The following is a 27,982-nucleotide window of genomic DNA, read 5'->3' on the forward strand; positions in this document are numbered from 1 at the left end:
TACAAAGGTGTGCTTAATTGGGAAACGGAAGAAAATTATGCATTTTTGGCAAAAATTTGAAAGGGTATTAAGATGTATTAGATGTATGTTCAAGTTTTAACTATTACATTAATATGCTTAAATCTAAACCACCTCAGTTTGGCCCTGTCTGGTGGTTTTCCTGCTGAAAATGTAACGTAATGTGTCTCCAGTTTTTCGCAGCCTCCAACAAACTTTCTTTCAGGGTAGCCTTGTATTTGGCCCTTGTTCAAGAAAAACATCCACATAGAATGATGGTTCCATCACCATGTGTTGCTGTGGGGGAGGTGGGGTGATGTTCAGTTTTACACACGTAGCGTTCAATTTTGCTCTCATCTTAACTGGACCAACTTCTTCCACATGTTTATTGTGTTCACAGCTTGAGGCAAATTGAAATGAGTCTTCTTTGACTACTCTTTCATGAAGGGTCGATGTGACATAACCCACCTGACTGGTAGCTGTTTGCTGTTTCTCTGGAGATACCTTCAGACTCTTGGCTATTTAACTTGGTGTGTTTTTGGCCGTCTTGATGCTACTAGTCAGTGACATCTGAAGGCATTTGACGTTAGTGTATTTTATTATCAGATAAATGTGCTAAAAAAACTCTGTATATAATCATCCTGCAGTGAAACACAGTCGATGCAGCATCATGCTGTGATGATATATATATATATATATATATATATATATATATATATATATATATATATATATATATATCTCATTACGGAGCAAATTAAAGAAACTAAACATAAAATAAACAAACATACAAAAAAAAACACTTAAATTAGAAACATTTTAACCTACTTTGAATAATTAACTAAGCCTGTTTGATAACTGGGACCAACTGTGTGATTGAACTGAAATGAATTTTGTTTTGGTAAAGTGCCTTAAGATATTTGTTGTGAATTGATGCCATATAAATAAACTAAATTGATTTGAATTACTAAAGTAACAGAGTATTATCAGCTGATTAACGATGGAGGAATTCCCCCCATAATTAAACATCTAATGTTATCAAACGTATCTCCCTCTAACAGATTCTGGGAAGCATAAGTTGGATTTCTAGATGTCTGATTTAAGTTGGATGGATGCGTTAAAAGTATAAAAACAAATTATTGAAAATTGGGGTACATAAAAGGATATAAAGAATACATAAAAGTGATAGAAGGAAACGACTTAAAAGCTGAAAAGAAAAACCTTTCTTGAGTTTAAGCAATAAAACAGTTCTTGCAACTACTGACAGCACTTTTCATGTTTACTTTGGTATTTTTCCCCACTAATTGTTTTGCAATACATTCCAGATGATTGAGGTTGGAAGATCTCAGTGCCATCACCCTAATGTTTAGCTTTTGGCACACATTTTTTATCAGATTTAAAACATTATTACTTCCAGTTAGAAGAACATGTTGATCAATTTAAATGATTCCCATTTAACTAAATACTCCTGGGGTGTGAATATTTTTGACTGTACGTTAACAGGAAATTCAATAAAACTCAACTTCAGTCTGTTACTTGTTTTTTGTCGTTTATTTCCAATTTACATTAATTAAAACTTAACAAAAACAAGTCATGGTCATAGTAATAAAATAATAATAATAATAATAATAATAATAATAATAATAATAATAATAATAATGCTATTATTATTATTATTATTATTATTAATTATTATTATTATTATTATTATTAATAGTTCTATTATTAATAATAAAAAATATACACAACCTCACACATTTGAACCCTCTGTGCTGGAGTTGAAACTGGAACATTAGTGAAGTACACTCAGTGTGTTTCTACGTGGAAGCAGAGGGTGTGTGGTGTGTGAGGGGCAGGAGGGGACGCAGGTCACACTGGATGAAGGGCAGCAGAGATTATTATATAACCAAATATACCTATCTCGATTTGAAATGATATGTGTAAACTGTGAAAGTTTAGATTTGTTTTACTGTGAGGTAGTTTTAAGAAGCCAAATCAAATGTTTGAAAAATAAAAATAAATTTGTTCCTAACTAAATTGATTACAAAACTCTATCAGTCATGTTTGCTCATGTAAGAACGGTCATAAATCACAGTGAAATCCAAAATCCCAGAACGAAAGGGTCTCTAAGGAACGCTCTCTCTCTCTTTCTCTCTATGTATGTATGTATATACATACAAGTCACTATATCAAAGTATCAGGTTGCTTAAAAACACAAAACTGTTTTACAACAATAGCACCATTGATTTTATTATAGTACACAGTAATTTTGATACACACTGTGGTTGGAGAAACAGGAACAACTGCACATTCTATGGTATGCTGAAATATTTTTGGTTTCAAAGAACAATAAATTCTTTGTTTGTGACAAGAATAATGGGATGATCATAAAACAGGAGGAAGTTGGCGGATGAGGCTTCTTTTTCTTTAAAATATATATATATATTTTTTTTATCACTTTGCAACAAACTCAGTCCTACCACACCTGGGAGTCTAACCTAAACAATAAATAAATAACACCAACACATTGTTTTCTCTTGTTCCCTGGTAAGCTCCTATTCTCTCCTCATACTTCCTCGTTTTTGTTCATAGATATTGGGTATGTGTGTGTGTGTGTGTGAGGGGGGCGGTGGGGCTGCTGTTCACAAAGAGTGAAAAAGGGAGGGTTTAGGGAGAGGAGGGTGTCCATGGGGGGTGGGGCAGAGATGACTGAAGGCAATGCTGCGGATGGATCATAAATGACAGTTTGTTGGTGCCATTCAGTGCAGATATCCTACCGAGTTCAACTTGGAAAAGCACTTTTTTATTTAGAAAAGAAGTCCCATGTTTTAAAAAAGTGTCTTGATTTTTCTTTTTCTCTCTTCCTCGCCTTTTCACCAACGCGTGCTCCTCTTTCGTTTCCTATTTTACTTTTTTTTTTTTCAAACAGCCGCTTTTTCTTCCTCCTCTTCGCAGCTGCTCATTCTTTACAAGAAGCAAACTGGCCCAATATCAACTCCAAACTCCTGGTCTGCTCCACCGATATCCATGGGGGCAATGTCCACGATGGGCAGACGGGAGGTTTTCTGCGACCTGTATTCGAAAACTGTCTTACCCCACTGTCCTGTGTGTCTCTGCAGGAGGGGAAAAAAAGCCATACAGAAAAATGTTAGCATTTGGTTTGCCCCCTAGAGAGTACAAATATTGTACTAGCAGGACCACATACCGCACAGCCGTCTTCCATGACGCTGTAGGTGAAGCGGCTGTTGCCCTCGGCTCTGATCTCCACATCGTTGGAGCCTTGCAGCAGGACGGCCTTCTTCATGTTGCCTAGTGAAGCATCCAGGTAGGCCACGCTGTTCTTACAGTGGTAAGTGAGATTTTGGGAAACCTCTGTTGACAGCAACCTCAGGAAAGTCATCTGAATGGAGGCGGTGTTGGGTGCCAGGCTGTCGTCACCGTAACTGAACTGCATTGGACAGACAATAACACATCAGGTTATGTTCCTGGTGCTTCATCTAGTGTTTTTAAATGAGCTAATGCTTTGAATGTTTGATTCCAAGTATTCCAAATCTAAAAATATATCGTATTCGTCACAGAAATATATATATATTTTTTATATTTCACAGCAAGATTCCTATATTCACTTTCTGAATTTTACAACATATTTCTTGTAACTGAACAAAAGCTGCTGTTTCATGTCTTGGCATCTGTGTTACATATTGAAAACCCCATGCTATTTAGCTATCAGTGTCCTGCAGTGACTCTAAATTGTGTGTGTCATGTTTGGTTTGTAGCCGTTTTGTATGCTGTGAGTGTCCTGGGATGAAGGATGAAGAACCTTTGTCAGGATGAAGGTATTACATTTTTGTTGGGACGTTACCTTTTTAAAAATTCACTATCAACACGCTTAAAAAAAGTTGCCTTTGATCTTTAAGCCTTGCACAAGCTAGAAATAGCTAAATAATGTAATCGATTTTGTAGGAGAAAAGAGTAGTCATATTGAAACCAATGTAGTTTTTGTGAAATGTTTGTCTTATTGTGTGGTATATGTTTCATTCTAAAGCACTTTGGGATTTTTGTCTGGTAAAAAGTAAACAACACAAATACATAACTCTTTCTCAGTCTGGACACAGGAGGTTGAACATCTCCTGCTCTGATTGCAGCTGGGAGGCATTCATGTGTGAAGACTTTGATGTCTGTAAGTGCTTTGGGGCCCTCTAGATCACCCACTGCTCCTTGAGTAAGAATGATGCATGCTTTTACACCAGGCTCTCTAAAAGTTGCGACTAACACAAGAAAAATTTGCCAAATTTGCTGGTTGGCACTTTTTCAAGAGGGGTCAAACGAGTCACTAAATAAAGCAACAAAGTTTCCAAGTTAGCTCTTTGAGTAAGTAAGTAAAGTTTACTTAGGAAGTGCTTTTCAATGTTTCCAATGTCTGAGAACTATTTTCTTTCATTTTATTTTTATATTGAGAAAATGTGTGCGAATGAATGTTCAGGATAGTTTATCGTTAATAGCAATAGTTAATGCCATTCCATTAATATTGTCTATGTCTTGTTTTTATCTGTTTCAGTGCAATACCATATTCTGGTTCAACAGAATATGGTACCATATTCTGGTAATTAATGGTTTTATTAATTGTGCTTTATAAATAAAATAGAGTTGGATTTGGATCTTGTTAGGACATTGCCAACACATTTGAGTCACACTTATGTATATTTTGTAGCAGTGGAGCATGTATAAATGTAGAGCAACAAAAATATTTTTACTTGTTGCTTTTTTTTTTAGCTTTAGACAGCATATCTTTCTGTTTGAAAGATATTTTCACTTTAAGTTTGACTTTCTAAATCTGAACTTTTTGCCATGCAAAACATTCATTTGTGCCATAACTTAATATTGTAAAATATCAATATTTTACAAGCTAAGAAAACTAAAACAGGTTGCAGATCTTACATGGAATCCTCCGTTCATTTCCTCTCCGAACCAGACATGTTTGCGTTCTTTGCTCTTGCTGGACCACCAGTTCTTGCGTGGGATCTTGGCAGGTTTGGGGTTCACACAGGACTCCCCAGTCTCCATGTTGCAGAAAACTTTGATTGCATCTACAGTGCAGCCCTGATTTGGATCAATCCAGTACTCACCTAAACAAAAACAGAGCAATAGCCTTCAGGGTGACATTATTCTTTCTGCACAGCTGGAATGCCTTGCATGTTTTTGCATAGTCTTGAGAAAACTGACTCTAAATCAGTACAAGACAAATATATTCCAGAGCAAACAAGATTTCTGTCAAATTCCTATTTTTCCAAAACTTTATTTCCCCAGACTAGACGCAGTCTGCTTCATTGTCTCACCCCAATTCAGCCAATTTCTTGCGTTGTCACTCACCGCTCTTCCAGTCGGGATGGCAGAGCTTCAGGTCTCTACAGGTGCGGGCAGGGTTTTTCTTGGATCCCTCTGGGCTGCGGATGTTCTCAATCTGGTTGTTGAGGGACTTGAGGGTGGCATCGACCTCTGCGTCATGTTGACGGAGATTCCCTGCGGCCTGGTCTGCCCTCATGTACCTCAGGGGATCGGGAGACTTTTCTGTTTGACCCAGACCAGCGAAGGCAGACATGTCAATACCAGGACCGGGAGGACCGGGAGGACCAGGGGGTCCAGGGTTTCCAGGAGGACCCTGAAAACAATTCAGAAAGTAAGAACACATTTTATTTTACTTCAGGAATTGTAGATTTCCTGTATCCTTGTGTTTTTCATTCACTGCTAGATTATTCTTCTTCATTCTCTTGAACAAGACATGTACATGTAATTTTACACAATTTTCTGAAGAGGGTTTTTGCAAGGCTACAATTCTGAATAACAACGTCAACTGATTGCCAGGGTTAACAAACAGTACACAAAAAAACAAGCACATCAAAAAGGCTTTTCTCATTTCTCGCTGTGGGTTGAGCAATTATCTGTCTAGGATGTCCCTCTTGGAATGAGCAATGCAAGCAACACATTTAGTTGCTTCAGTCTCCAATATTCTTCCTCATGTGGGATGTTTTAATAGTTAAATGGTCTTTTAATAATGCTTTAATAATTGGCTTCATGTAGAAATAAAATGGAGAGAAGACAATAAATTGGGAAAGCACATTAAAAGTTACTTTAAAATAGTTTGTAATAATTATTAGTCATTATTAATCATAATAATTTTTAAGTTGCATAGTTTTTCTGAAGTTTTACAGTCAAATAATTCAAATGAAGGATAAGTTTTCCGAAATTACTTCATGCCAGTGGTTGATGGTGTAGTGAAGAAACAGATCTTGAATGTGTGTTTCTTTGGTGACGTGAGTTTGGTAGAAGAAATCCTTCTAGAAAAGCCTAAGTCAGCACATGAGGCAAACAAAAGGAAGTGATGGTATTTCTGCGTGTGTGTGTGTATGAAGAAGGTTCAATTGCACATACTGGACCCTGCTGCAGAACAGAGGTAAAGCTGGGTAAATCGTATTCTCTTCTTCTATGCAATCTCAACCGTCTTTATGTAAAGCTTTTCATATGACACACTACACATTTATTTGCAGAAAAATGAAAAGTAAAAATCCTATTTCCATACAGTGGCACCAGCATGTACTACTTTGTGTTTAACTATCACATAAAATCCCAATAAAATACTTTGAAGTTTGTGGCTGCAGCACGAAAGTTCAAGAGGTGGTGATACCTTTGAAAGGAGCTGTATGCAATAATTTCAACTGAACTAAATTACAGATCTGATGCATGTAGCAGCGTTTACAGCATCATTAAGGCTCATGAAGCTGCATGGCAAAAGCCTCACTCCTTAGGTTGTTATTTATTTATTTATCGCCCTTATTGCTGTCTTGAATATGAGGTTGATATATACATCTATTTACCAAGATAATTAAGCATGTGATGGCATATATTTCATTCTGTAGAAGTTAGTTAGGAAAGTAAAACATGCTAAAAACAAACAAAAAGGGGGAGTGATGTTCCTATAAGTACTCACAGCGGGACCAGAGTCTCCAGTACGACCACGAGGTCCAGGGGGTCCGATGGGTCCTGGTAAGCCATTTGACCCGTCTTTTCCAGCAGGACCAACAGGTCCAGGTGGTCCCTATTGAAGGACGGAAGCATGAACATAACTAGACTAATCACTCAGCTGGATAAACAGAAATACAAGACTCCTTTCAATTTAAAACCATTTTACTGCTTTAATTGCAACATGTTTGGTTGGGTTTGTACTCACTCTTTGTCCAGAAGGCCCAGCAGGTCCAGTGGCACCCTGGTCTCCAGGTTGACCCTAATGCAGAGACAGCACAGGAAATAAGACCTTAAGTATGAAACAAACAATGGACTAGTGTAGCAATGTTTTAGATTAGATATGGCGTCTTACTGGTGGTCCAGGGAGACCCTGCAGACCGGTGAAACCTCTGTGCCCCTTCTGACCTCTCTCACCAGACTCTCCAGCTTCACCCTTATCACCACGGGGGCCTTGGGGTCCCTAAGAACAAGTTTAAAGCATGCTAATGAACTCTTATTTGTTGGTGACGGTTGTGAACAGAAAGAAGGTAAACAATAAATATTCATGTCTGTTTGACTGGAAGTTGTTCCAAGTTATCAGTGCAGGACACATACAGGCATTCCTCTGGCACCGGCAGGTCCTGGAGGTCCAGCTGGTCCTTGGGCACCCTAATAAAATGAAATGATAAACATATAAACACACCTGACTTGCCTAGAAGTTTACCAGTAACAAAGTTTTTGTAGAGTATTTTACAACACATTAGTAATAAAATTTGGTTTAAAAAAAAGCAAGCGCTTCATGAAATGCATTAAATTAATATTATGCAAATTAGAAAAGCAATAAAAGTTAATTTATGTCTTGGATATAAGGTCTATCGGGGATGAAACACCTGAAAAAACCTTCTTTGTACTTGTAACACAATATGTTAATGTTCAGCTATAGCAGAAATGAGCTTCAAAGAAATATAACATAAAAAAAAACTTTTATGCTTTGCTAGAGTTTTTAAAATAGCTTTTGGAAAACATGTGACTTTGCTTGTGCAATAGATTAGATATGAGTCATTACTCACAGACTCCCCTCTGTCTCCCTGTTTTCCAGTGGGACCGACTGGGCCGGGAGCCCCAGGAGCACCTGGAGCACCAGGAGCACCAGCAGGACCGGTGTTGCCACGGTCACCCTGCAGCGAAAGGAGTGTCATAAAGACTGTGAAGACACCAAGCGTGAATTCATTTGCTAAAATATATGATTTTTAAATGTCTTAAATAAAAATGGTGTAAAAAGTTGCAAAAATATTACTTGTAACAACAAACTCTCAAAACAAAACATGCAGCTTGCCTTTCATTGAACATTGTTTGGACACTTCCTTCTCAATTACATTTTATTTTAATACAATCAGTGTCTATATGGTAACAACTCTTCCGTCTGGTATGGACACTATTATTGGCAGGATAATGAGTAGATCCTGCTCAAATTTGCCAAGGAAGGACCCGAAAAACATGACAGAGATGAAGTGATTTCATCCTGCAGAATTGTCAGCATTTCCCTGACAATTCTGACTTGTTTTGATGGCAATAACAGGTGTGTAACATTGTAATCAAAATCAAAATATACAACAAAATCATACAACACAGGTGATTTGACCTCTTGTAATTATACCTTAATTCCAGGAGAACCATCTCTACCAGGAGGTCCATCAGATCCAGGGTTGCCCTGTTAGACAAAATGAAGTGGTAATTAATTCTAACCAGGTGTCCTACTGAATGAATATTGGCTGCATAATGAGCCCCACTGCAGCCAAACCCAATAATAGGACAAAATGCAAATGGATGAGTGATGCAAAGTGTGGAGAATTTCAATGGCTCACATGAAACAGGAAGTGGGTTGACAGCTGCGTATCCAGTCCGGAGATGTTTATAAGACTATTTTCCAAAGTCAAAGTCAAGTCTCAAGTGTTTGAGGGTCAACTCTAAAGTCTTTGATGAGCATTTACAAATGCATGGCATCTAGTCTCTCTTTAAGAATGCATTATTGTAGGTTGGAAATTCAAATCCTGTATTTTTTTTTCTCTTTGGCACAAACATTTAGCAAATACGTTGTAATCTTTGAAAATTTAATATTCAAAACTTGTTATGAGCTGCTTTACATTACTCTGAAAAACAATGAGACATCAATCCATTAGAAATGTAAATATGCAGTTATGTCTAAAGAGGCTTGCAAATTTTGGTATTGATCCGATACAAAGTAAATACGTGGACAATATCATCTATATTGGTATTGATATCGATACTAATAACAATATTTTTTAATTTTTAGGTTTGATATATCATCAAACTTCTGACCTTCAGGTGTTTTGTAGTATTTCCTTTGAATTATTTTATTTTAAGAACATATTAACATGATAGGCAGAAACATTTTTAAAAACAAAACTAACTTATGCACATTTTTCCTAAATGAATAAAGTGCAAAACATATATATCATTTGTGAGCAAATCAAAACAAAACCTATTTTGAGGTAGTGCTGAGAAACTATTACATAAAATCAAAATAAAATTTCAAGACAGAATCTGAAACTAAAGTATCGATCTTACCACACTAGTATTGATCTGATACTGGTATCGATTTGGTGTAGATATTATCGATGTTTTGGATCAATCCACCCTCCACTATTGTCTGGATGTTATTAAAAAGCTACAGTTAAGATAAACACTCAACTATTCAACTTCATCCCTTTTGCAAGATTATATATGCATATGGAGCCTGCTTTCCAACCTGCCTTCACTTCTGAGTCTGAGTCAAATCAGAAGTCTTTGACTCAATTATGTGTGTGAAATTTGAATTTCCATTTCTGATTCAATCAAGCACATGCTTTGTGTCGGTGATTTTCCTTTACCTCTCTACCAGGTTCTCCAGCAGGACCAGTGAGCCCAGGAGGTCCGACTGGTCCAGGCGGTCCACGGTCTCCAGGACCACCAGCAGAACCCTGCTTTCCAGGCTCGCCCTGACAGGAATAAGGACTCATTGTTACATGTTGAAAAATGAAAAAAGAAATACAACTCTTTAAATTCCCACTAGTTCAGGTTCTGCAGTTTGTTTACGGTTATACATTTGAGTATTTTTAACAACAGAAAGAAAAATAAATCTTCAATTTGAAGTACATAGCTAAGACACTAAAAAGAAGAGTGATTCCCAAACTCAAGATAATTTTTTTCTTCAACACTTTCTTGTGATTGCACATTCATCATGGATCCTAATTTCACTGCTTTTGGTGCAAGATTGAAGTATATACATATTCAAAATTGATTTACTAACTCCAGCATTTTTCTGTTGCTACTTGTCATGTCATTATCTTTCATGGTATGAAAAGAAAATCTTAGCATTGTGCTTTTTTCTATTTTTTGTCTGTTCACAAAAAGAGAAACAACATCCAATCACATTTAGACCAGATAATTTATACAAACAGTTTATAACAGTAACAATTAGTCTTTGACCACAAAAAAAAAAAAAAAAAAATCACACTTTGCTTTGAACATGAAGCCTAATCTGCAGTCCCATCTGTCATTGAAAGCTCATTCCTTGGTGGGTTTATTTTGATTTACTGGAATCCCCTTCATGCATGCTGGTGAATAATTGATGGTGGGGACATGCCCGCTGAGATGTTGTAAGTAGGGGAAATGGTTCATGTCATATGTCAAAAAAATGTTGGATGTAAGCAGGGGAAGCTCTTCAGTCACATGTCGTGGTGTAATCTCCATCAGACAGAAACATGAGGGGAAAAGCCCTGGTTGACGTGAGATGCGTTCTGACTGATCAAATTAGGACACAGCAGATTGTCAGTCCAGAGCACATCTGCTGATTCCCCACATTTACTTTACACAGTGGCAAAACAGTCAGTATTGTGCTCATATGGCAGATTCATTAATATTTATTAACAGCCGTGACAGCAGGGTTGATGATGCTTTCACCTTCTGACTCTCTGCCTGTGTGTGTGTCTGTGGCCTCGAGAGACAATGTGTTCGTGGAGACATGCACACCCTTGCAGGAGCTGCTGCAAAAGCAGTTTTGAGATCTTTTGAAGGTGTTTATGTGTCTGTTGAAACACAGCAAAAAGAACTGGCATCAAATTTTATTGGTGCATGTCAAAAATCGCAATGCGGGCTGAGCTGTGGTTTCATCCATACAAGGGTAGTAAACATGCTAAATTTAGCATCCAAAGAGCTAACATATGAGTTTGTGTCCCTTTTTATATTTTAAAGTTGTATTTGTTTTGTTCATTTTTCTAAGAAGAAAAAGTTATGTATTTAAGACATGCTACATCACATTTTACATCTTCCTCATGACCAGTTTCACAACAGCCCAGTAAAGCTCATTCTCCCACAGGTCTGACTCAATTATATGAAATATTTTAATATGAATTAGAAAAAACGACAAGCAAAGTATGTTTGATGCCATATAATATGCTCTTGTTTAGTTTTTTAGTCTGTTTTGTGCTTTTTATTGCTCACGTTTAAATTTTTGTCTTTTGTCTAAATTTTTCATCTCCACCTGTATTTGACTTGCAGAATTTAAGTTTGAATGTGCTTGGTCATGTGATTTCATGTTACTTACAGAAGGCCCAGGCAAACCAGGGAAACCCCTTTCACCTCTCTGCCCGGGTAGACCAACAATACCGCGCTGACCAGCCAATCCCTGAGGACCCGAGGGACCTAGCGGACCCTGAGTGGAAAATAAAAACAACAGAAAACTCATCACTACTGTGGTAGATGTCTCTCACATAACACATCTTGAGCCACTCGGTCATTATTTTTTTCTAAGTCACTTCCAAGGCATGATAGGTGTATATCTTCCATCACTCTCGACGCAATATTTTATTCCCAGTCGGAGTTGCAAATGAATCTCTCCATCACCTCTCTGGTCTACGTCATCCTCAGCTCCAGAGGCTGCTCTGTCAAAATGTCTTGCAGCTCCTGAAATCATGTTCACAGTGAACACCTGACTGTAAGTGACAGCTGAGACGCACCATGAGGCAGACAAAGCTTTGATGTGCTGATGCTGGGCTCAGGATTTCATACACAGGATGAAGTCTATAGGAAGAGATGGACTCAATGCAGCACTGCCTCAGAGTTGGAGCCTCCGCCCTCGGGACACAACCTGTCATTATCTTGACAGAACTTGTCATCTATTTGTAACTGGTGTGTATGCGTGTTTGTGTGTGTTTGTGTGCAGCTCTGAAGTAAAAGGGCTGGGGCTCCATTCTTACACTGTCACCAGATTGTGCTGCCTTGTGCCGTCACATCTTAGTCTGCTATTAGAGTCAGTGATGGACACTGACAGCTCTGTGTATTAGTGGTGAGCGTGTCCATTACTGCTAAAATTGGCTGTCCGGCTTGAAAGGAAAACATAAAAATGGCTCAAAATGCAAAAAAACAAATACATTAAAATATTTTCTTCTCTTTAGGCTTGCACCTACATGCAACAGTAGGTGGGTGCAACAGGAACCATAGTGTTATTTTCAGCATAACAAGGTCACAGATTTCCACATTATGTAAAAGTCTGTCTTCTGGGTGCTTATAGGAGGAGGTGCAGCACACTCACAGGGGGACCGTCCTCTCCAGGGTCGCCCTTCTCTCCTGGAGCTCCTGCAGGACCGCGTAGTCCAGCGTCACCCTGTCTGCCTGGAGGTCCACCGTCTCCTCTCACTCCTTTTGGTCCGTCTTTACCAGGAGGGCCAGCAGGACCTGCGGGTCCAGGATTACCCTGCCAAGCATTTGAATAAAACATATAAAGTAGGTCTCATTTTGAGCGCAAGCTGACAGATAAATATTTCTGTTTACAGAGTCCATTTACAGCGACAATAAAAAGTGTTGTCTTCAACACACTTTATTGTAAGCAATTATCTAAAGAAAGTCCTGCTGCTTTAGACAAACTATTCTGGCAATGTGTGTGTGTGTGTGTGTGTGTGTGCGCGTGTGTGCGCGCGCGCATGCGTGCGTGCGTGTGTGTGTGTGGGTGGTGTCGGGTCAGGAAGGGTAAATGCTTTACAGCTACTTATAGAACACCAAATCAGGCTGGGAAAATTAATCTAATATTCTAAAGATCAGCATTTGATACTTATCTCAAATTGTCCATGTCAAAAACTACCACTATCCAACCTTACCACACACACTATCTACAATTGCATTGTTAACAAAGAGGGTACATTTTATCTAATCACTGGATCACTAGATTTTATTAAATCATTTCAAATAATAGTGAAGGTTATTTCACTCTTATTTTCAGGAGAGATACCTTAGTGTGGTTGTTATTAAATGTCAGTTATCCCTAATGAAGATGACCTTTGGAGAACTTCAGAGGTTTATTTTTAGACCTCCCATCTTTACTTTGTACTTGCCACGTCTGTGACATGTTATCTGCAGGCATAGTATGATTTTTTATTTCCATGCTGATAGCACACAGCTTACATCTCTTTTAACCTAAGAGGCAGGAAATGGATGTATCCAAGATATCAAAGATGACACAGAACGTCCTGCAGCTATACTTCAACCCAAAATTATTCATACCTCCAACAGAGTCAGGTTTATATTAGTAGTTTATTGTGACCAGCATCTGTTTCTGACTGGAAGTCAAATCAAAGATAAGAAGAGTTATGAAAAAGCTGATTAGCACATAAAAGAAGGGATAAAGGTTTCCATTTCTTTTTTTGGGCATATTTTTTATAAACAGATTTTTTTTTTCAGCCCCCAAATTGAGTTTTATGTAAGTTGAATGCTTTTTTCTTGTTAGAAAACTTGATATTTTCTGTTTAATTAGCAGTTTCTATTTATGAAATAATTTTTTTCTAAATACTTTTATCTTGTTTGTTTGATTGGATTTACGCTGTATTATATGTAATTAATATTACTACTACTGTTTTCATTGCAGAGTAAAGTGGATGAGCAGAGGTAGAGTGAACAAAGCGGTGAACTTACGTTGGGGCCAGGAGGTCCAACTCGCCCAGCAGCTCCAGGGAAACCAGTGGCACCCTAACAGAGTAGACAATAGTATCATCACTAAGCAATTCATGTAAGTGAGAGCAACAGGCTAACGCGAAGCAGCCAACAAAACAATATATTTTCAAAAAGACACTTACAGGAGGACCCTGGGCACCACGAGCACCTTTAGGTCCAGAAACACCTGTAGGACCCTAGGATCAAAGCAGAACTGTAAATCAGAATATGGCCTTATTTCTTTTGTTTCATGAACATTTTTATGTTTCATGGCAGGTGTGGAACAATCCATTAGTGTTTGCTGTATATGAATGTTCAACAAAGAGATAAAAAAATACATTTCTGCTTGATTGGGTGCACACATTGTCACTTATAAGAATAAATGTCAGGAAGTGCCTCTGCTTTCCCTATAGCAGCAGTCAGGCAGCCTTTAGGGTTAAATCCCCATTCATTTAGATCTGAACAAACCGAAATGTTGCAGATTAGCAGCTGTGTTGATAATGAAACTTACCGAAGGGCCAGGGGCACCGGATGGTCCTTGGGGTCCAGGGGCTCCAGCATCTCCCTTCTGTCCTGCTTCTCCCTGCTCTCCTTTGGTTCCAGGCTGACCATCGGCTCCCTGGCAATAAAACAGGATGTGCATACCTGAAGCTTTTTCTCACATTCAGCATTTAATAAGCATGATGTAAACTAGTGATCAATTGATTCTTCATGTTGGTTTCTGCTCTTCTGACTCAAGACTCAATACTGACATGTGTCTCTATCAGCTCTACAAAACATAAAGACTGGATTTTATTGGCTACTCTTCCTTGCAAAAAGCTCCTGCTCAGCTAGATTGGATGAGGAGGGTCTGTGACCAATTTTTAAAGTCCCAATTGTTCTTGACTTTGACAGGGCCATTCTAGCACATGTACAAAGTATATGCTTTGGTATAAACTCTATTCACATATGCTGTTTTAGCCCAGTCTGGATCTTTAGGGTCATTGTTCTGCTGAGAGGTGAACCTCTGCCTAAATTTTAAGTTATTTAATGTCCTGCTGTCTCTGTTAGGAACAGTTTCCACACTGCATGATTGTGCCATCCCTGTGCTTCACAGCGGAGAAAGTGTATCCAGGATGTTGTGAAGGTTTTTAATCTTTGTTATCCCCTCACCAGAGCACTTCTTTACAAATATTTATTTCATCATCTATGTGGCTTGTGGCGCATTTTAAATGACAACCCTAGTAATCTACTTTGAACAATGGCTTTCTGCTATCCACTTTTCCATAAAAGTCAGATTTGTGGAGTGAATGACTAATGGTTGTCCTCTGGACTGATTCTCCCAGCAGTGGATCTCTGCAGGTCCTCCACCGTTAACATAAGCATCTTGATGGCGCTTTGATTAATGCTCTCCTTGCCTGAACTGTCAGCTTAGGTTGTCAGCTACGTCTTGGAGGGTTTGAAGTTATGCCACAGTCTTTACGTTTTTGGAAGACAGACTATACAGAGCTCAGCGTGAAAACCCTCCATAAATCCTTTTCTTTCCACTTCACTTCACAATTAACCACCAGCTTGCACTGGTCTATCACATAAAATCTCAATGAAGTGCAACTTTACAAAATGTGAAACGGGATCAATCTTTTTGCACAGCCCAGTGGCAGATGTACTTCTTTAATGAAAAAAAACTTGATTAAAAATGTGACAGGCTCCAGAGAAAAACTGACACAAGCTTTAAAAAAAAAAGCTGCAGAAAATTTGGGTTGTTTGTTTTCAGTGTTTCGGGTGATGAGCCGTGATGTTACAGCATGTAAGCTGTGAATGGAGAATATTTACAGAGCTGCAGGAGTATTCAGGCTGACATAAAATCTATAATTAATCATAGTTGTATTCTGTAGGGGGAAAAGCCTTGAGATAAATGTTGTTCTAACAAATGTATTGATGAAATTCATTTGAAAGGATGTGACTTATGAAAACCATTCAAGGGATTTCTGTCTAGAGTGTAAGAATAAATGAAATGACAGAAGCTATGGCTTCTGACAGTCTGTAAACTCATATCTTTCCAAATAATTATACGCTAAGGAAACAAGACAGCGTAATTAAATTGGAGGAAAAGACTGGCAAAGGCAGCGTCACATTTGAGCGTTTTCAGATAGTGTCAATGAAAAGGAAATGATGTGTCAGGTAGATGTCATGTTATAATGTGGCGAACGTCTCTATTTGATAGAGAAAGGAAAGTTAATGAAACCTGGATTTTCACTTCTACGTGATCAAAATGGCAACTTTTTTTTGTCTTCTCTCATTAACACAGAGAATGACAAATGATGCCAAACCGATTTCAGTGCAGTAATCCAGTTATAAAGATGATAAGGAGGTGTGCAGTTTCAAGTTTAAAGCGTGCTGAAGAAATTTACTTTAAGAAGAATTTGGAGGCTAATAAATTTGCTAAGACATTTAATTGTAGTAATTATAGTTGAAAAAATTTAATCACGTTATCATTTAAAGCTAAAAATGTGACATCTTGTGTACAGTTGGTCTTTATTCAGATATTTTCTTCTGGTAATGTCTAGTGATTTTGCTCCACTGTCGCCGCATGCTTGCTAAGGCTGATTGTTAATTGACCATGCCTCCTTAAACACATAACTTCTACCATTTGATAGTAAATAATGAAGTGAAACTGATGATATTTAATTATACTATGAAATTGGATCTGAATATGGTACTGGACTGTACTGGAGTAATTTAGATGGGTTTGAACTGAATTTAGGTCTAAAATGTATGTAGACAGTAGACATATGTACATGAATGTTTACAAATTACCTTGAGATTCAAATAAACTGAATTGAGATGATCTGAAATTGTGTGAGATTTGAGCTAAAAATTGAAAGGAACTCCTAGCAGACTGAGAGTATTATTGTGTTTTAAGCTTAGTATAGCAATCTGGTTGCAGTATCAATGAATGTAGTAGGATGTACACAACAAATATGATCAGTCTGTGCTTAGGGGTGTGCAGAAGATCATGATAACCCGACACACATCCTGAATCAGTATAAGAACTCATTATTTTTCATCATGGTTCAAAATGTAAAAAAGATATCAAACAAAATAGAAGTTTGTTATTGTGATGGAAGTGTATCTTCTCCTATTCTGCATTAAGGATGTATTCTGTTTTAGAAAAATAGGGTTGGATTCTATAGATGAATCTGGGTGTTTACATAAATGATACAATCAGGCAGTATATCTAAATATTAATTTTAACTGTAGGTATGAGAAAATAGTCTGATGTGTCCACCTATAATGGAGTCACATCATCTACAGCTCCCAACATCATCAAAGGAATCGCACAACATCAAAAATCTCAGGGGGACAAGAGGCAAGGTGGCAAATGGAAAATCTATCCGGAGTGCCTGTTATCTATAGGGCCTCAGGATGCACTGCAGCACAAACAAAAACATTTCTTCCCATGGAGAGCAGAGCTCAGGAACACTTCTGAAAACAACCGTCTTAGGACAGTTACACGGTGCATCAAAAAAAAAAAAAAAAAGCACATAAAATACACAAGATACCAAGGCGAAGACGCTCAGCTTTCAAGAGTAAAATAAGCTGAAATATATCAGGCACTTTGATAAAATTAAATATATAATTTTGCTTTTGAAAATTATGGACCCCATGTGTGGACTATTTGAAGTCAACAACAAAACATCAAAGGTAGCATCATCCTTTCTAATACGGCAATATGGACTCCATTTACAGAAATAAGGAACATTTACGTCACTTATGGTTTTCTCTACTTTCTGACTTACCGAATCCACTTACTGTCCAAACCAGATAGTGGATCTGGGATAATGTGCAGAACATTTTCCACAGACACATTAACTGGCAATGGGCAGAAGGTGGTAAATTAATGCAAATTGTATGGCAAATGTTTGTGAAAGCACCACTAATGCTGGATCTGCTGCTTATGTCATTTTCATTTCAGGTCTTGCTTATTTCAGAGAGGTAATTCTGCACATCAAACCATAGCAAAGGAATAGTATAAACATCTGAGTCTCTACACTGACCTGCTATCACAGTTAAACTCCGTCTTTCTCACTTTCAAACATTAGATGTTTGCATTACTATCATAAATAAAATCAAGTTGTATGCTAGTTTAGATGTGAGTAATTGTTACAATTTAAAATGGGATTGAAATCTCTAACAATTATTTTTTTTCTATTTTTTTTGTTTTTTTTGTTCTTAAGTAACATTTCCCAGTAGAATTGTGTTCTTGTTTTTAATTAAACTTACAGGAGGTCCAGCAAACCCAGCAGGCCCAGGAGGTCCAGTCTCTCCTCTGTCTCCCTGAAAGGTGAAGATGAACCAAAAAAGTTTATTGAAAGAACATTCCTGTTCTCCCAGTTATCAAAGAAGATTTGTAACCTTATGACTAATGAAAGATCCTAAATAATTAACTCAAGTACAGTTAATGCACCTTATTGTACAGCTGAAACAGTTTCTTTTTTTAATAAACTTAAACTGTCTGGAACTGCAACACTCACAGGTGCACCACGAACACCAGCAGGTCCAGATGGTCCAGCAGGTCCAGATTCACCCTACAAGAATCACATATACATCACCAGCAAAACACATTAAGTAACTTGTTAATATGCAGTCAGTGGCTGCTTCATAGCTTTAACTGTTGATTTCAGCAATAAAGCGTTTTCAGAAAGAAAGAAATATTACTTACCTTCTCGCCATTTGGACCACCAGGACCAGGAGGACCAATTGGACCAGTAAGACCCTGCAAATCAGAAAGAAAAACAATTAATCCAGACAATACTTAGCTTGTTTTGAGCGCTGAAAAATGAAGACTCTTATTTTAAGGCCATTTAAACATTGGCCATTGAAACTGTTTTGTCCTTTTAAATTATTTTTACAAAGTTTTATCATTTAAAAAAAAAATGAAATAAGTGACTATCCCATACTCTGGCGCCATCTTTGCCAGGAGCACCTTCAGGTCCTTTCTCTCCAACATCACCCTGCAGAGAGAAGAGGTTAATAAATAATCAATCAATCATGTGTTATGTCCAAATATCCTTAATTTTTAAAAGACATGGTCCCGTCAGAGCTTACCCTGTCTCCTTTGGGTCCAGGAATGCCAGCAGCTCCTCTCTCTCCTGGCATACCCTGCAGGCCTGGTGGACCCTGAGCTCCTGGACCTCCAGCAGGTCCAATGGCTCCCTGTTAGGGGTCATGGATTAAAGCAGACAGCTCAGTCTAGGAGCAGCAGCGAGTTGAGACAGTCACTAAAAACTTACTTCAAGCTTTCAGTTCATGAATAACTCGCTGAAAGCTTCTACACCAGGTGCTTACATCTAATTCAAAAAGATACTTTTGTGTTTTCTGACACATTTTCAATTGCTTTTGCTAAAACTTTTCAGTTGGTTAACATAATAAAATAATGATGACATTTGAGGGTAAGAAAAAAAAAAAGAAAATCTGTCTGCTTCAACAAAGGACCAAACCCATTTCTGATGTGGTGCTTTGTTTCCAAAGCTATCAAAGGACAGGAAAAATAAAATAACTTGATCCAAATCACAACAAAGTAGAAGTAATACTTTATGCTTATAAGTCAGTCAGTTAATTACAAATAAAGTTAGAGTTATATGTAGCCCCTTATTGCTCTTTTAGTAAAAGAAAGGTGGCTCTTGTCAGGACAAACTCTATTCTGCAGTTCAAAGGCAAAAAAAACAAAATAAGGAAAAGGCAGTCTTTGATTTTTTTTTCTTTTTTTTCTTTTTTTTGAAGTGGCTGCATCAGGCCCATTCCTGGTCAGAACTTGTAAGATTTATACAGAGTCTATTCTGCTCGGCTTCAGATGCACACCATATCTCGATCCTATCTCGTGTTATTACGGCTAACAGCAGGGCTCATGCTGCAGCAATTTCTCCTTTGGGTACTTTCAAGCTACTGTTTACTCAAGGCCAAGTGAGTGACGTACAGAGCAGTGTGGCTTGTGCAATAAATCTGCTGCTTTCTTTTTTTTTTTAATACCACCTACAGAATGTCTGTTCACCCCACCCCCATCGCCATCATCGCACTCATGCTGGCTCTAATCCTCATCCTCTCTATCCGCTCCTGTCTGACCTCACAGGAAAAAAAAATCTATAAACTGGGATTAAAATCTGAGCTGATAATAAACCAAAAGATAGAGAGCCGCTACTGCTGTGAGCTCTTTCCACCCTCGATGCACTAGTGACAAATTACTGCTCCACAAGGAGTTGACAGAGATGCAAAAACGCATGATTCGATTCAAAAACTGAGGTTTCCTGTTTTTTATTGCAGAGACAGAATGAAAGCTGATGGTATTGGACAGTACATAAACTAAGAAAAGAAATATGAGCAAAAGGGAGAGATTAAAAAGGTCCAGAAGTGCATTAATCCCAGTCTGGATGTTTGCTGGAACTCTAACCGTTGCACGAGCAAAACAACTTTTTCTGGTGTTAAGAACTGTGCAGCAGGGATGCTTTGTCAAACTCAATTTGGATTATTTTCTGAATTTCAGGGTACAATTAGAAACACAACAGAGTTTTTCCCTTAGAACCGCTGTTAATAACATCAAACCCATGAGCTATAATTTGGTAAGAGCTGCCTCGGAGTCACTAAGGCACCACAAAGTTAATTCCCTTTTATGAAATGAAATGTTCGTCATCAAGAATACTGAACGGGGGTGCTGTTTCATGACCCAGAGGTAATTTAGACTTCCATTAGACTGTCATCTTCTGACAAATCACCAGACAATTAAGAACTAGATTGGGGTGAGGTAACTCTCCCAATAACTTTCTTAGGAAATCACCAAAAGTAAAATTATATAAAACACAAAAACAGAAGACGTAATTAGTCAGTCACTCATCTCCTCAGGTTGATCTGTGTTGGCTGTTGCAGGTGATACAGATACCTAGTAACATGTTTGCCAGCTGTGTAGGTGCATCTGATCGAAACCCGTTGACTGGATAACAGTCCTGGTGTGAACTCACCTTGGGACCGTCAGTTCCAGGAGTCCCAGGAAGACCTCTGGGTCCCTGCAAACCTTGCGTTCCAGCAGCTCCTCTCTCTCCCGGAAAACCACGCTCTCCCTGAAAAGGGGCACAGCAACGATTAAAAACCATCAGTAACACACAGAAAAATCAACTGTTGGCCAGAAATGGATAAGTAAACTAAAAGCTAAAATACTTTATTGATTGGAGGCCACATTATGTATGAGCTGACATGTAACCCTGGCAAATCTACAGTTTGGATGCCCTTACTGAGTGAAAAACATTCAAAGTTAGCTATTTTCAGTGGCGGAGGTTTACAAATGAACTCAACAGCAGACATGTAAGAAGTAAATAAAACATGTTCATTCAGGCTGTCGGAAAGCGAGAGAGAGCAGGACTTTGAGCAAGTTTGTTCTGTTTTACATATTGAGTTTTTCACCTCGTCATAAAATGTTTACAGCCTTTTGGAAATCTGAGAGCTAAAGCAAAGATGAATTTCACCAAGAAATGTTAACCACTCTAATCAGGCTAATATAAATAATCTAAGGACAACTTAAAATCCTGCAAGTCTTACTTTGAAATATCCCTATTTTACTGTGCTATTTCTCTCACACACAAAAGACATCACATTGCCTCTCCTTGTGATATCTCTAATGACAACCAAAGGCTTTTCGATGCTGTTCTTGTGTCTTTTTGCGTTGAAATTGGCCCAACTAAGAATCGGAAGGTAAAACGTTGTCAAAAATCAGATATCAGAAATTTTAACCTTTTAATGACACATCTCTTTAACCCTTTGTGGTAACCACCTGACCGACCAGTTTAAGTGAAATCGCAGGGACTTACTCTGGGTCCAGTGGCACCAGCAGCTCCAGCTTCTCCTGGAACGCCCTAAAGAGACAAGCAGACAGTAAAGAGCAGAAGATCAGGATGTTTGAGTGTCAACAGTGCAACTATTGAGTGTAGAAATATATTGCTGTTATATAAATGCTCTCTGACTCATATTAACAGGAGGTACTTGATAACTTTTTAAAAAATATAGGCTATTTCTATTTCTATTTCTATTTCTATTTTTTTTGCTTATGGCGTCAAACCTTTTAGACAGAACTTGGTTAAAGTTAGAGCAGCTGCATTATCTGATACAGATGAACTGTGTTTAAGCTTCTGACTGAAAACTGCTGCTGTTTCTCTTGGCACTATAATTAGCATGAAAAGTAAGAGGGAGCAGCCACCTGCGTTGGAGGCAAAAGAAACTTTATAGAGCAAAAAAAAAAAAAAAACTCTCCTGTTGAAATACTAAGCTGCAGCAAAAGTAAATTTTTCTTGGATGTAAATTCTAACATACTTTGTAAAACACTTGATGAAGTGATGGCTAAAACTAAATCTCCACTTTTTGTTTATACACAAGCCAGCGTTGCAATGTAGCACAGCTAGCTGCAGCAGGAGTTTGGAAAAAGACACAGTTTGAACTTTTTTTTTAAAACATAGCTTTAGAGAAAAATAAATATGTTCACTGATTCATTTATTTCTGTAAACCATAACACACGTTAATATTTAGAGTAAATTCTGTGGTGTCACTTATACTGGTTTACACTGTAAACCAGTATATACCTGCAGGAAGATGTAGGAACATTTCTGCAAATTCCATACAAAGCTTCTTTTCCTATGTTACTGGCAAGTTGTGACCTTTCAGCTGTACCCAAAAAAATTGTACCAACCTGGTCTCCCGGTTTGCCTCCCTCACCGGGAGGGCCAGGAGGTCCTGGAAGACCCTGCACACAGAAAAGAAGAAGAAATGATTGGTAGATGAACTCCTGAATCCAGTAAATTAACAATGGAACCTGTACAATTCAAAAAGCTGAATAAATGAATTTAAGTATAAATCAAATATAGACGTACCTGGAAACCAGAGGGACCAGGCTGTCCTTGCTCTCCTCTCTCCCCAGCGGGGCCCTAAACACACAATCAATTAATGCAATTAATGTAGGCTTTATGATGATGAAAAAATATCAAAAACATGTTTCAATGATGCCATAAATGTTCTAATTCTCATTCTTTTATGTGAAATATACATTAATGCCTTGAAAAAAAAAACAATCCTTGTTGGCTGATGGTCTGTGAGTCACTGTTGCCATCCCATAATGCTCAGACATAAGTGTCAAGGACTTTTTTTTTTGTTCCAGACAGAGCTATTGTAGACCTAGTCTGGGGAAATTGAGGTACTGAATGATGTTTCCAAGTGTAGACTTAGAAAAAGAAGAGATAGCATCAGTGTAGAAGCTGAACAGAGTCGGGTGGGGAGATGAAGATACGTACAGCAGGGCCAGGGGGTCCACCCGCGCCCGTTTCTCCATCTTTTCCGGGCAGACCCTGAAGAGAGTGAAAAGATAGGTATCATGAGTTTAGCCAAAGCCAAAGGTGATGCTATTAGCTGACAGACATCTCAGAGGTATAACTGAGCTTTTTTAACACAATTCTCCAGCCGAGTCAGGGTCAGAGTTTAACAGAACTGCAATGCAATTCACTCCTACAATAGAAGATGTGCAAAATGCTGAGCTTTGAAATGAAAATAATCTAAAAATAGTTGCTTTCCACAATTAATCAATACTTCATACTGATCTTTGTGAAAGATATTTTATAGCAGACACTACAAGGCACTAGCAATATGATTTCTTTCTTAAAATCCTCAGAAATACATTTTTGCATATGAATAAACACAGAAAACATCAACTTACTCTCAGACCAGGAGCTCCAGCCAGTCCTTTCTCACCAGATTTGCCAGATTCACCCTGTTAACAGTAAAAATAAGAAGCACCTGTCAGTCAATATGCCACTGCGGCCGAGCTCGGTGCTGCACCTATTTATAGAGAGGAGAAGCTGCATATGTTGGTGCAGCAGAGCAAGTCAGATGGTGCTAATCCAGTCTACTGTATGATTTTGTTTCATGAATATATTTTCAGGAAGTCATCTATCATTTGCACTATGTCCAAATAGACATAATGACCAGATAAATCATCTTGTCGCATGGAGGACACATTTAACTTTGCTTGTAATACTTACAGTTGCTCCTTTGGGTCCAGGGAACCCCATGACACCAGGCTGTCCTCTGGCTCCCTGAGGGCCGGGGGGTCCTGGACGTCCGTCCTCACCTGGAGCTCCCTGGCAAATTCAAATCAAATCAAAATCACAAACAGCGGATGAAGATTGAAATGTTTTAGATGTGACAGTAAAGCTAAGGATGCAGTGACATGAAACCAATATTGAGGGAAAATATCAAAATGAAGACAGAAAATGTCTGAGCGGAGTCAGAATGATTTGTTAGTGAGTTTTCATGTAAAAGCTGTGGCAATAATCACATTGAAGCAGATGAATAATGGCTGTGCACATTTCGTACAGTTATTATTGAGTTACAAGTCCCTCCCTGGCTGTTTTATATGAGATATTAAACACACACACACATGCATGGGCTGACGGATTGTTATTTTTTTTGCTTAGAAAAAATGAAAAATGTAAACACATTACATTTTCTTTTATTGTTTAGAGGATGATGTAGTCCTTTTATTAGAGACAAAACCTTGCAATTGTTTGCAGCTTCTACGGGGCTAAATGACATTAAAGTACGTAGGTGGAAATGTTCACCACCTCTCATTTAATTTGGACAATATGAGTTTACAGAAGACTGCTACGACTTTAAAGAAGCTTATTATTGGGGAAAAAACTGTTATTTGTTGTGATTCCTTCTTTGTTCTGGTCATTTTAGCCTTTTGTAATTTCAGCTTGCATCGTTTCATGCCTTACTGTGTTTGGTTGCAAAATGGAATCACATAAAAGGGATCATTTTGTAAGCAAATGTGTCTTAATATAAAAATATCTGCCAACAACTTATTCTGAGTTGGTCCAAACAGTATTTAGAATCGAAATAATTGAAAATATATTGGAAGTTTTTGGAAAATTGTGTACAGATAAATTAAATTTCATTTCAAGATTTGAAGATTTCTGTATATATTTGCCTTACAAAATTTCTTAACTAAAAGAGAAATAAAGTAATAAATGATGAAATGGAACAATAGTGTCAAAAATAGGAGCACATAGAGTTCATTCACATTTAATAACATAATTGTCTTTTCTGTTAAATCTTAGATTTAAAGCACGTCAAGGTTTTAAGTCATTATTACAACTAATAATTCCATCGAGCTAACAATAATAATAATAATAATTTAATACTTGAAATGCATTCATACATCTGTTACACAAACGATTGCACTTACAGAAGGCCCAACTTTGCCCTGAGGTCCAGCATCACCAGGACGACCAGTCAGACCCTGTGAGAGATCAAGAACAAAAAACAAAACACAACACATGAACGAAGAGATGACTCTATTAAAACACACACAAAACATGGCTGGTAGGAAAAAACAAATCCCTGTGGAAAACAGCATTTACACATCAGACTGGTAATTTATGCAGAAAGCAGCAGTTCAACAATTAAGGAAGACATGTGAATGAGAGCAAAGGAAGGCAACTACAACACTGTGTGTTTATGCAAGTGTGAAGCGATTTAATCACTGCAGGAGCTAGAAAAAGTGCTGCGCAAGTGAGAATTAAAATTACTCATTTTGATCAAGCTTTGAGGAACAAGCTTGGTTTATATGTCCTGTCTACCTGCTGTAAAAGCAGCACCTGGTGTACAGTGATTTAGTTTTAAATCTGAAAGCTACAATCCAAAAGAGCGAATAAAAAAAGCTGAGAGAAAGAATTTAAGAAGAGTCAAGACAAACACATGAAATCCTTACCAAAACTTTGCATTAAGTCTGTTTGTGACTTTAATTGCACCTGCTTAATGGATTGTATTTTATAGCATGTTACTGTCTTTTATTTATCTCCTAAATGAAAGTAACCAAGTATTTACTGTTATTTATTTAATATGACATCAACTTAAATGCTAAGATAGTAAAGCTAACTCTCAAGTTTGTACATATGGCTGCTTCTTCTGCTGCACACACTTCATGCTGCAGCTCTAAGTGTTAGGAATATGTTGGCTTTTTCAGAGACTTTTAGGCCAAACTTTAATCCAGCTTCACTTTTTTTCCACAGTGGAGCCTGCTGCAGGAAGGGAGTGAGAACAGCAGTAGATTTTCATGTTCTGTTTTAACAAGCACAACCAAAACAACAGCGCAGATGTGTTTAAATTATGCAAAATAATTTTTTTTCCCACTGAAGCTGCGTGAATGTGGATGAGAGCAGCTTTACTGATATTTTTATTTGTCAGTGAGAAGAGAAGAAAAATAATTAAACTGATGTAAATAAGCTGCAGGAGCATGGCTGCAAATACTATTAAATGAAATAATAGGTTGGCCAACGACTGAATGATGTCATGCTCTACATATTTTTAAAGGCTTTATTTCATTTAAAATGATGAATGAATGAAAAGTAGGTCATGTTGTAAACTAGATGTTTAGGTGATGAACTATAAATAAGACTTAATTAGGATTTAACCAGGGGGATTTGTGAAGTGCGAACTGACAGAACACTGTGAGCGTAATTTACCCTTGCACCAGGAAGACCAGGCTCTCCAGGACGGCCAGGGTCACCAGTGGCTCCTTTGGCACCGCTGGCCCCAGGGGGTCCGCGCTCACCTGGGGCTCCCTATAAAAAAAGAAAGAAAAAAAAGAAAACCATTCAGTTAGGCCCAAATTGGTGGGTGGCACAACTTTCTTTCTACTTCTAAGGAAATAAGTTTTCCTGTTAAGAGTGAGCAGCAGTTCTTTATTGATCTGCTGAATCAATAACTTAAATTATGATAGATTCATTTTATTTTAAATGAAACTGTCTATGAGAAGATAATGTTAAATGAGACATTGGCCTAAGTGACATGGCATATGTAGGTCATTTATAGGCATGATGGGGATGTGAACTACGCTTCCATCTGGTGGCCACAAAGCAGAATTACATTAAATGGTGGTGAAAATCAGAGTGAAATCCAAATGAAACGGGGGAGGAATATTTTCCTTAATTTTTATTTTAACTAAGGAGTGAAAAACTGATTTGAGATCAGCGAACTCTGAGGTGTCAGCAGACTCGTTACACATGTCATCGACCTTGTAATTTAATTAGTTATACGCTGCTTTATTCAACTTAACTTGATTTAAGAATTATGAAGAATTGAAAAATTATATTTTAGAAATTTCATCCGGGACTTGAAACTTTACTACTTCTACTACTACAACAAATAGTATTATTAATAGTAGTAAAATATTAATTTGTTTATAAAGCATTTTCAATTGATGCTCTCTAGGGAACAATAAAAAAAAATGACAAAAATGTCGCTGACTCTCGGCGTATGATAGACAATAATTAACAAATTATTTCCCAGTTGTCAACTTTGCAGATTGAGATCAACTGGGACCAGTCAGCAAACGGAAGATCAAATATTGCTTGAGGTGAAATGATATCTGTCAAATAGAAATTATTCTTTTCAAACTGTGTACTTTATGTCTTCTCACTGTCAGTTTTGAGGTTGAGAATCATGTTCGTTACATATTATTCTGTAACCATAGCTCACCTTGTGACCAGCCAGACCATCCTGACCAGGGAAACCACGGTTGCCAGGAGCTCCCTAGGAAGAAAACCAAAAAAAAAATCAAAGTTATGGTTTTATCACAAATAAAATATGTATTTAACAGAAACAACAAGCTCATAAAGGTTTAAAACGGTTTTATCAGTTTAAAAAAAAAACCCTGAAACTATGTCATTATCATGATGTAACCATGGCATGCATTATGAACAAAAGGTTAAGTATTAATTGAACTTGTTGTATTTTCTTCAAAGTAACCAGTTTAATTAGATTTTTGATACTTACTCTTTCTCCTGGAGGTCCAAGAGGTCCAGCAGAACCAGGCTCACCTCTGGGTCCTCTCTTGCCTTCTTCTCCTTGAGGGCCAGGGGCTCCCTGAGGTCCAGCTGGTCCCTGTCAACAAATTCAATTTGTACAGAAAAACCACCATCAAATTTGA

The 27,982-nt window shown here is 37.8% G+C and overlaps 1 protein-coding gene across 3 annotated transcripts in view; it reads right to left on the minus strand.

Moving 5' to 3' along the window:
* Positions 1 to 2,906: 2,906 nt before the first annotated feature.
* col2a1b (collagen, type II, alpha 1b) overlaps positions 2,907 to 27,982 on the minus strand; it is a 52,754-nt gene continuing 27,678 nt past the window's right edge. For all 3 annotated transcript variants that reach the window (XM_015047860.1, XM_015047852.1, XM_015047842.1), the window contains 32 exons: positions 27,829 to 27,936; positions 27,532 to 27,585; positions 26,517 to 26,615; positions 25,238 to 25,291; positions 24,030 to 24,128; positions 23,705 to 23,758; positions 23,286 to 23,339; positions 22,869 to 22,922; positions 22,688 to 22,741; positions 21,816 to 21,860; positions 20,973 to 21,071; positions 19,069 to 19,176; positions 18,921 to 18,974; positions 18,683 to 18,736; positions 18,495 to 18,548; positions 18,244 to 18,297; positions 14,492 to 14,599; positions 14,124 to 14,177; positions 13,963 to 14,016; positions 12,590 to 12,751; positions 11,603 to 11,710; positions 9,888 to 9,995; positions 8,654 to 8,707; positions 8,067 to 8,174; positions 7,612 to 7,665; positions 7,370 to 7,477; positions 7,223 to 7,276; positions 6,983 to 7,090; positions 5,368 to 5,656; positions 4,936 to 5,123; positions 3,203 to 3,445; positions 2,907 to 3,110 (listed from right to left, as the gene is read on the minus strand). In XM_015047860.1, the coding sequence (XP_014903346.1) occupies positions 2,964 to 3,110; positions 3,203 to 3,445; positions 4,936 to 5,123; positions 5,368 to 5,656; positions 6,983 to 7,090; positions 7,223 to 7,276; positions 7,370 to 7,477; positions 7,612 to 7,665; positions 8,067 to 8,174; positions 8,654 to 8,707; positions 9,888 to 9,995; positions 11,603 to 11,710; positions 12,590 to 12,751; positions 13,963 to 14,016; positions 14,124 to 14,177; positions 14,492 to 14,599; positions 18,244 to 18,297; positions 18,495 to 18,548; positions 18,683 to 18,736; positions 18,921 to 18,974; positions 19,069 to 19,176; positions 20,973 to 21,071; positions 21,816 to 21,860; positions 22,688 to 22,741; positions 22,869 to 22,922; positions 23,286 to 23,339; positions 23,705 to 23,758; positions 24,030 to 24,128; positions 25,238 to 25,291; positions 26,517 to 26,615; positions 27,532 to 27,585; positions 27,829 to 27,936 (3,045 nt within the window). In that variant the 3' untranslated portion in view covers positions 2,907 to 2,963. The remainder of the gene's footprint in view (positions 3,111 to 3,202; positions 3,446 to 4,935; positions 5,124 to 5,367; positions 5,657 to 6,982; positions 7,091 to 7,222; positions 7,277 to 7,369; positions 7,478 to 7,611; positions 7,666 to 8,066; positions 8,175 to 8,653; positions 8,708 to 9,887; positions 9,996 to 11,602; positions 11,711 to 12,589; positions 12,752 to 13,962; positions 14,017 to 14,123; positions 14,178 to 14,491; positions 14,600 to 18,243; positions 18,298 to 18,494; positions 18,549 to 18,682; positions 18,737 to 18,920; positions 18,975 to 19,068; positions 19,177 to 20,972; positions 21,072 to 21,815; positions 21,861 to 22,687; positions 22,742 to 22,868; positions 22,923 to 23,285; positions 23,340 to 23,704; positions 23,759 to 24,029; positions 24,129 to 25,237; positions 25,292 to 26,516; positions 26,616 to 27,531; positions 27,586 to 27,828; positions 27,937 to 27,982) is intronic.

The sequence above is a fragment of the Poecilia latipinna genome, unplaced genomic scaffold, assembly GCF_001443285.1.
Source record: "Poecilia latipinna isolate Pla-1442-1.1 unplaced genomic scaffold, P_latipinna-1.0 Scaffold41, whole genome shotgun sequence".
Taxonomy (NCBI): domain Eukaryota; kingdom Metazoa; phylum Chordata; class Actinopteri; order Cyprinodontiformes; family Poeciliidae; genus Poecilia; species Poecilia latipinna.